The sequence below is a fragment of the Falco peregrinus genome, chromosome 2 (assembly GCF_023634155.1).
Source record: "Falco peregrinus isolate bFalPer1 chromosome 2, bFalPer1.pri, whole genome shotgun sequence".
NCBI lineage: Eukaryota > Metazoa > Chordata > Aves > Falconiformes > Falconidae > Falco > Falco peregrinus.
In genome coordinates, this window is record NC_073722.1 from 95,608,094 (window position 1) to 95,616,897 (window position 8,804).

An 8,804-nucleotide genomic window follows, 5' to 3' on the forward strand; every position below is an offset into this window, starting at 1 on the left:
ACATTGCTCACCCCGCATTGCACACTGCAACATTGCACAGCCCACCCTGCAGACCCCACCTTGCACACTGCAACACTGCACACCCCACATTGCACATGAAAACATTGCACAGCCCATCCTGTGCACTCCACACTGCACACCTTGCATGCTGCACAACTCACATTGCACACTGCAACACTGCACAGCCCACTCTGCGGTCCCCACACTGTACACACAGCACACCCCATCCTGCACGCTGCACACCCCACGTTACATACTGCAACATTGCTCACCCCACATTGCACATCCAATGTTGCACACCCCATGTTGCACACTGCAACGCCGCACAGCTTACCCTGCGTGCCCCACCTTGCACACCTCACCCTGCACACTGCACACGCACCCTTGCACACTGCAACACTGCTCACCCCACCTTGCACACTGCAACACTGCACAGCCCACCCTGCAGACCCCCCCTTGCACACTGCAACATTGCTTACCCCACACTGCACACCCCACCCTCCACACCCCACGTTGCACACTACAACATTGCACAGCCCACCCTGCACGCTGAGCACCAGCTCCTGCAGAAGCTCAGCAGCACCCCAGGACAGTCACAGGTGTGGCATCTCCCCGCTCTGTAGGTTCAGCTAAACCAGGATACACACAGCATCCCAGTGGGCTTTATTCCCCCATCCCAGTGGGTTTATTCCCCCTCCCAGTGGGTTTTATTCCCCACCCCAATGGGTTTATTCCCCCATCCCAGTGGGGTTTACTTCCCCATCCCATGGGTTTTATTTCCCACGCTCTCTTTTGCTACAGCCACATCACCGGCTGTTTCCCACGGCCGCGCTCTCCAGGCTCTGCAAACGGGCTGCTAGGGGCCACCGAAGCAGCTGCACCTGGAACGGGACCGTCAGTGGCACGGGCGGCAGCCCCCGGTTCCCCTCTGGCTCTGCAGCGGTTTTGGTTTTCCTTTTTCCTGTGGAAAGAAGTAAACCCGTCACCATCCTGGCAGAGGGAAGCACCAGCGCGCCAGGGGTGACACGGTGTCACCACTGACCCATGGGTCTTGGGGGAAAATCTATTTGAATATGACTTTGGGTCAGGAGCCCAAAGAGCATCGTAGGGCCGGCAGCTGGTCTGGGCGCAGCCTTCCTTTCTGAATTCCCCGGTAATTCTTCCAAAAACAGACAGATTGCAGAAATAAATCGTTTCAAAGCTCCTGGAAAATGAAGCGGGGGGTAAAACAAGACCAATGTGAGGCTACTTCCAAAGACACCCTTCAATGTCCGGGCAAACTGCTTGAGACAAAGCTTGCTGCCTTTCCCCTTTGAGCTGCCTGGAAAGGATCCCAGATCCTCTGAGAGGCCGGATTATTTGTGTGCATTTGGCCACCGAGAGATGCAAATTGGCCTCAGCTCCCAGATGTGAGTGCCGGTCCCTGCGCAGCCCTGCTGGATGCATGGCTGCAGTGGTGCGAGGGCTGGGAGCCATCCCCCTGCTGCTCCATGGTCACTGCCACCGCCCCCAGGGGGGGCATGGTGGGACACGGTGGGACATGGTACCACATGGTGGGACATGGATGGTACCCTATGATACCACATGGTGGGACATGGTGGGACATGGTACTCTATGGTACCACATGGTACCACATGGTGGGACATGGTACCCAGGTGATGAGCAAGTGCCAAACGGCCCCGGTGCCATTTGGTGACTCATGGAACAGCTGGGGGCTTGCACAGCCCCCCTGCCCCCCCTAGCCGTGTGGGCCACCGTGGCTGCTATCGGGGTGTGCATATGAGTCAGAGCTGTGCATCACCGCAGAGCACACAGCCATGGGCCACCGCTGCCTGCACCAAACCAGGGGGGGCAGTTAGTTTTTTGGCACTTCTTGCACCCGGTGGCCTCGTGGTGCAGCCAGCCAGCCTCCACCTGCACAGGCATAAGGGGACACGTGTCCTGATGGCTCCGGGTTTGCAGCTTTCTGTGCATCCCCCCAGCACTCGTGGCCGTGCAGCCCCCTGCAGCAGGGCTTGGTTCTGCAGAGGGGACCTGTGGCGTGCATGCTGACCGCAGGCACTGGGGTGCAAAGGAAGTAGAAAAACACCCTGGCTGAGCTTCGGTTGTTCAGTGGCAGCTCCCTGCATCAGCAGCAGGCTGAGCGTGTGTTGCAGATGAAGGTTTGCTTGTGGGAAGCAATAATCCAAGGAGGTTTCTGTCCTGGGAAGGCTGGCAGGCTTCCTCCAGCACAGCTGAGGACTGCAGGGCACTGAGAGCCTCCCTAAAGATGGGGGGACCTCACCGTGGGTGAGGGGGCACGGAAAAGCAGCCAGGAAGTCTTGGGGAAGGAGGTTAATCCCACTCTTAGCAACTAAATCTGATGCCAGAGCAGGGACACAAGGCTCCTTTGGTTCCTCTGAGTGGTGCTGGGGGCGGGGGGGGCTGGCCCACTCTGTGCTCTCCTTGACCCCTCAGCAGCTTTTCAGCATCACCCTGCCACCCCTTCCCTCCCCCACTTCCTCCTGCTCTTGCATTGCTCCTCCGATGTGCTGGCACTGCTGTTTTTGTAGTCAAAACAAGATTGCTGGAAAAAAACCCTGCAAGTGGCAGGGTGAGCTTTTTGCCTCCAGCAGATGAGGCAACGCTGCTGGCTGAGCAGGCTGTGGGCTGGGGAGGGGCTGGGGGCACCCATCAGGGCTTGGGGTGGTCCCTTCATGGGTGCCAGCAGGCTGGGGTCTGCTCCCAGCCTTGCCACGGGCTGGCTGGGGTACCTGGGGCTCTCCGTGCATCTCATCGCTAAATCTGAAAGAATGTAGAACAAGAATTCCCTCTGCAAAGGGCGTTGCGATGTGAGGAAATGGATGAGGACCTTACCATGCATCCCAGACAGCGCTGCCCCTGGCTGCCCGCGCCAGCCCACACCACCGGCCATGCTTGGCAGCTGATGCAGCGGGCAGCACATCTCTCACCCCAAAATCTGCTTCTCCCCCCGGCATGCAGAGCCGGTAGGTGCAGCAGCCCACCCTTGATGCTTGCTCAGACACTGATTCACCAAGGTGTCAGGGCGTGAGCCTGAGCTTACAGCCCCCGCAGTCAATGGATGCATTCACAGCCCAAAGCTCAGGATGTGAGTAAGCGCCCACGCCGCAGCGCTGGGAGGGTGGCAGGGACCTGTGGCCACCTCCAGCCTGGCACGGCCACCAGCCACTGTTTGCTCTCCCACACGCCGCCCAGCCAGCTCCAGCCTCCCTCACCTCGGGCAGACGCTGCGGTTTTCTGGCTGGCCTGACTTTCTCTCTCTGCTTTTGGTTTTTGGCTCTTGTCTGCGCCTTTTTTCTCATCCTGCGGAGAAAGATGTTGCCAGAGTCAGGCTGTGTTGAAATTCACTGCCCGCATTCAGTCTTGTGACAGTCGTCACCCTCTGGGTTCTGCCACCGGGATTTCAAGGGCGGAGGAAAGAGTGGGGGGAAGCAGAAGCACAGCAGAGGGGCTGCTTGGAGAAAAGAATTTGGGAAAATAAAAGGGCTGGCGCGTGTTGCCATGCCGAGAGAGACCAAGCACCAGAGGAAGCACGAGTGGTTGCTTTCATATTCTCAAATGGAAAAATAAACTCATCTATTTTCCTAGGCCCATAAAAAGTAACAGTACTTATTACTAATATCAACATTAAGTAACGATACCTGCAGCGATGGATGGCGCTTAGGCAGGGCTAGTTCAGCCCCCTTTCACGGAGAGGGGAGCTGAGGGATGGATGGGTGGGAGGGATGCCCAGGCCAGCGAGGGCAGAGCAGGCTGCGGGGCAGGGTAGCTGGACCCCCATCCCTGGCAGCCCTGCTTCAGTGCCCTGCCCCCGGCCACGGTCCTTACCTTCTCCTCTAGACCTGGGGTCTGCAGCGGCTGCTCGGTGGTCAGGATCCCAAAGTCACACACAGTTGCCACCAGGTCCTCGGTGGCCAGCAAGGCTTCCAGGGTCACCCTTGTGGTGCCCAGGGTCCTTCGGATGGGAGGGTCACTGCGGAGTTCATGTGGCTTCCCCTGCTTCTTCTTTTTCTGCTTGTCCCTGGGTGAAGGACCCTGCAGGGCACCAGTGTAGGGACAAGCCTCAGCAGAAGGTGGGGGTCCCTTTATCAGACAGCAAGCAACCCCCAGCCAGCCCCTTGCCCACCACTGCATCCACACCGAGATGTGTGTGAGGCAGCTGCTGCCTTCCTCCCATAGCAAGAGGGGACTTTGGTGAGAGCTCTGGGATGGAGGCGAGATTCTCCAACATGCCAGACTGAACGACGAGAAGGGCTCGTGTTCCCTCGTCATTATTTTTGCAACTCAGATGTTATTCAGACATCATTCTCTCCCAGCACCCTACCTTGGCACTGTTCTTCTGCAGCCCCCGTCCTGCCTTTTTAGTTGTGACTGCATTTCCTTCTGGATCAGCATTGACAGGCCATGACAGCACCTGCTGGGGAAGAGGAGCTGGTGCTGCAGGGGGCTGGGATGCCAGAGGACCCTCTGTCACCCAGGGTCACCGCCACCCCAGGCTGCCTCCCAGAAGGAGCACAGCACCACTGCTGGGCTTCCCAGCAGCTCTTTCCCCTCTCACCCAGCTCTGCCACATGCTCACCTGCTCTTCCACAACCGAGACAGTCGTTCCAGCCTCCAGGTAGGACTTCAGCCCCACCAAGTCCTTGGCAGTGTGCTCCTTCCTGTAGCTGCAGTCGATGGTGTCCGCCCAGGGCTTTCCAGGGGTGGCAAACACCTTTGCTGTGCAGAGACAGAGAACAGCTGTGGGGAGAGCCCCCTCCTTCCCAAGGACAGAAGGACCCTTGGGATGTGACCGGTGCCAATTTGTTATCCACCAGTCCCAGTAACAGCCCAGCTGCAGCTGGTGCTGTGAGGGATGACCTAATGCCACCACATGCCAGAGCCACAGACCTGCCCTGAGCAGTGGGGCAGGAGATTTATTTTATATATATATATATATATATATATATATATATATATACACACACACACACACACACATATATATATAAAATTAATTACCAGAATGGGCCTTGGGCTCTCCTGTGGCTGCAGGCTCCTGCTGCCTCCCTGTTTCTCCTGTGCCCCAAGCAGAAGCAGAGCTGTCTACATGCCGGGTGGCCACCACGGGACTCTGATGGATTTTTGTTACCTGGAATAGAGAGGGATCTCGGCAGGGCATGGCTGGTTGTGTTTGCATCAGGACCAGGGGGCAGAGCCACCTCTGGAATCCCATTCCCCAGCCCAGCCTCACCATAGAACCACAGAGTCATTTAGGTTGGAAAAGACTGTTAAGATGATCAAGTCCAAACGTTAACGCAGGACTGCCAAGCCCACCACTAAACCACATCCCTCAGCGCCGCATCCATGTGTTTTTTGAACACCCCCAGGGATGGTGACTCTACCATCTCCCCGGGCAGCCAGTTCTGATGCTTGACAAACTTTTCAGTGAAGAAATTTTTCCTAATCCCCAACCTAAACCTCCCCTGGAGCAACCTGAGGCTGTTTCTTCTTGTCCTGTCGCTTGTGGCTTGGGAAAAGAGACCGACCCCCCTGCCTGCAACCTCTTTCAGGCAGCTGGAGAGAGCGATCAGCCCCCCTGAGCCTCCCTTCTCCAGGGTGAAGCCCCCAGTGGCCCCCACCGCTCCTCACCAAACTGGTGCTTGAGAATCGTGGGAAGAGGCACAGCGCCCGGGCAGGGGTCTGCCGCAGTCAGCGGGAGGGGGGCTGTGGGTGCTCCCCCGTGCAGAGCGGTGCTGGGCTCCCCCAGAGGTGACCTGAGCTGCAGGGGTTTGTCCTGCCGGATGTGGCCACATGTGCATTCTGTCCCCAGTACTGCTGCCCCCCGTGCCAGGTCCATTACAAATGGCCTCGCCCCACAGCCTGGAGGTGAAGTCCCCCTTGCTGTGACCACCCGCCGCCTGTTGCTTTCAGGAGCTGAATTAAGCACAAACCTCAGTGTTGCCACCGTCCTCGAGCTCCTCTCCCTCCACAAACTCGTACATTACACAGTAGCTGTAGGTGATCAGCGGAGCCTCAGAGCCCACCTCCCGCCGCTGGAGAGCTCTGGGATCGGGGACTCCCTTGATTTCCCCGACACTCACAACCACTCGTGCTTCACACCTGATCAGCTCTGAAAGAAGCAAATCTTTCTGTGAAGCTGCAGCATGGTCCTTCCAGAGCAAGGAAGGTACAGAGCAAGTGGCAGTCTCCAGGATGCTGTCCCCCCCCACCTGGCATCCCTCCCTGCCACCCTCCGCTGACGCTGTGACAAGCCACTGCCACATGGGGTCACTCCAAAGCCACGCAAACATCTCCTGGCTTGGTGACTGCCTCTCTGGTTAACATTTTCGACTTCAAAGAGCACATCCAGGGCATAAACTCAGTCGGTAGGGGCCATCAAGAGAGGATTCCCACCGCCGCGTGTCCCCAGCCCCCTGCTCTCGTCCCAGCCGGGGATGTGCCACCCAGCGGAGGTGGCATCACTTCAAGCAGATGGTGCAACACCCATGTCAGCATCTTCTCCAGTGGAGAAGTTCCTCTTTCAGCAGCTCAAGGGGCAGACGCGCGGTCTGAAACTAGACAGCATCTCACAAGCAAAGATGGGAGCAGGCCATGACACCGAGGCACAGCTAGGACTAGACTGTTCTTGCAGGTTTTGGACCTAAAACTAAAACAACCTCAACAACTACACTGCTGCAGGTCCTCTGCCTGCTCCCCACTTGTACTAGCGGGGTAAAAAGGGACAGAAAGATCTCCATTTGAGGAGAGGCAAGAAGGAAGTCAATACCGGAGACAGGGTTTGCCCTGAGGACTCCTGGATTAACCACGATGAAACCACCTCGCAGATCACTGGGTTCAAAGGCTCACCTGGCTGCCTCGCCAGACCGTGGAACCGGCACCTCTCTTCAGGCTCTACATGGGTGTCATCAAGGATGGAAAGCTTGGGCAGGCTGTCCACGAGGAAGCCTCTGTAGGTGGGAATGAGAGCCAGTGGGTTCCCTTGGAGCACCAGGATGCGGAGCTTCTGCAGACTGGACAGTTGGGAGACCAGCCCCAGCAGGTCTGTGAAGTTGTTAAAGCTCAGGTCAAGGGAGACAAGATTTGGCCTAAGGAGAGAACCCAGAGAAGAAGGTGAGGCAAACAACATCTCTGCGGAGAGAGAGCTACTGCCCTGGTCCAGAAAAAGACACAAAAATCGTGTTTCCCAAGCACAAAATGGAGAATCCAATAGTACAACCCCAAGAGGCCAATTCCAAATTCCTGAGCCATGTGGCCCATTCCCAGTCTGCCCCACAACTCAAACCCATGTTTCTTTAGCATCCATTACCCACTCCACTCCCATCACTTGGTGACGCAGCCTAAGCTTTACATCCCTCCCAAGGCAGACTCCCAGCAGGGGCTTTGGGAAGGGCATGGGGAAAGGAAGCTGCCCAGGGATGTGGGAAATGTGGTGGGTAGGGTGTCAAGGCGTTTTCCCAGGTGATCTTCCCCTTCCACACCTTGGCCACGGACCAAGACAACCTCCGAGCGTGAGACAGAAAACAACAGAGACAGACTGCTTTGTGTGGGCAGTGGGCACAGCAAAGGAACAACCCCGCTGCAGAGCTGGGATTTCCTGACATGGGCCACCCTGATAGCTTGAGGTCACCTGTACACACCTGCCCACCTCCCTTCCAGGAGCCCACGTTCAGCCTGGGGCATTACCAGAAGGTCACAGTGAGGTACTTGTCCGGCGAAGGGCCACGCAGCCTGTTGTATCCCAGTCCCAAGTGCTGGAGCTCTGGAGGAGGCTGAGTGCACAGGTCCTGCAGATCAGCCACAGCATTGCAGCAGAGCTCCAGGACCTGCCAGGGATAGAGGGAACAACAAACACCCTGTGCAATGAGCTGTTCCCTCAAGCTGTTTGGCTTGCGTAGTGTTCCCAGACAGGACCTCCTGCCCCATCCTGCCATCCCAAGGCATTGCTTGCTCACCTTCAGTGTCCGGGGCAGGTTGGCCGAGGTTATCCTGCTGATGTGGTTGGCACTGAGGATGAGCTCTTCCAGCTGCTGTAACTGCAACAGACCCTCGTCAACCTCCTCCACCTGCAAAGGGCCGGGTTTGGCCAACACGTCCCTGAGCCACCTTGTGGCCAGGGTGACATGGACATGTAGCCTTGAGCCACGTGACATATGTGTAACATGGATTAGTGCAACACACTTGGGGGTAGCTCTGCCCCAGCTGCAGACTGGGAACCTGGGAAGACCCCGGGATGGGGAAGGTGTCCTTGTCCCAGGATGTTTTCCCCCTCCAAAAGAAAGACATGGTTTTCTGGCCTGCAGGTGGGTAGCGTTACGGGCTGCACTCACTCCCTTGCCGACGATCTGCAGGGATCTGAGGATCTGCAAGACCTTGGAGCCGCGGATGAGCTCAGGCGCCAGCACAGCTGTTTCCCGCAGGTGCTGGTCCTGGGGGCTGCAGCCCGGCGGTGGGGCCCAGGGGCTGTGCGGGTCCCTCAGCAGCTCCACCAGTGCCTCGGGGCTCTCCTCGCCCAGCGGCAGGGCCTCATCCTGCCCAGCCACCCTCATCCCCAGCCCCGGCTGGCCGCTGCGGGGATGCCTGCGTGCAGGGGAGCAGGACTTGTTCTGCAGAGAGGGAGAGAGGAGAGGCAGTGACAGACATCAGCCCCCCGCCACGTCCCATGGCTGTGCCCCCAGCCTCCTTACCCAGCTGCCAAGGCCGCAGGGAAAGTCCTGCAGAGCCAGGTGCCGCAAGTGCTGCCGAAAAGCAGCCGAGAGGCTGCAGCGGCCAGGCGCTGCCAT

At 57.9% G+C, this 8,804-nt stretch overlaps 1 protein-coding gene across 1 annotated transcript; it reads right to left on the bottom strand.

Moving 5' to 3' along the window:
- Positions 1–596: 596 nt before the first annotated feature.
- LRRC43 (leucine rich repeat containing 43) lies at positions 597–8,804 on the bottom strand. The gene is made up of 12 exons (XM_055796484.1): positions 8,709–8,804; positions 8,352–8,627; positions 7,977–8,087; positions 7,708–7,847; positions 6,871–7,109; positions 5,955–6,133; positions 5,023–5,152; positions 4,601–4,740; positions 4,346–4,435; positions 3,841–4,056; positions 3,237–3,318; positions 597–961 (listed from the first exon to the last, which is right to left on the bottom strand). The coding sequence occupies exons 1-12, from the start codon at positions 8,802–8,804 to the stop codon at positions 807–809; spliced, it is 1,854 nt and encodes a 617-aa protein (XP_055652459.1). The 3' UTR covers positions 597–806.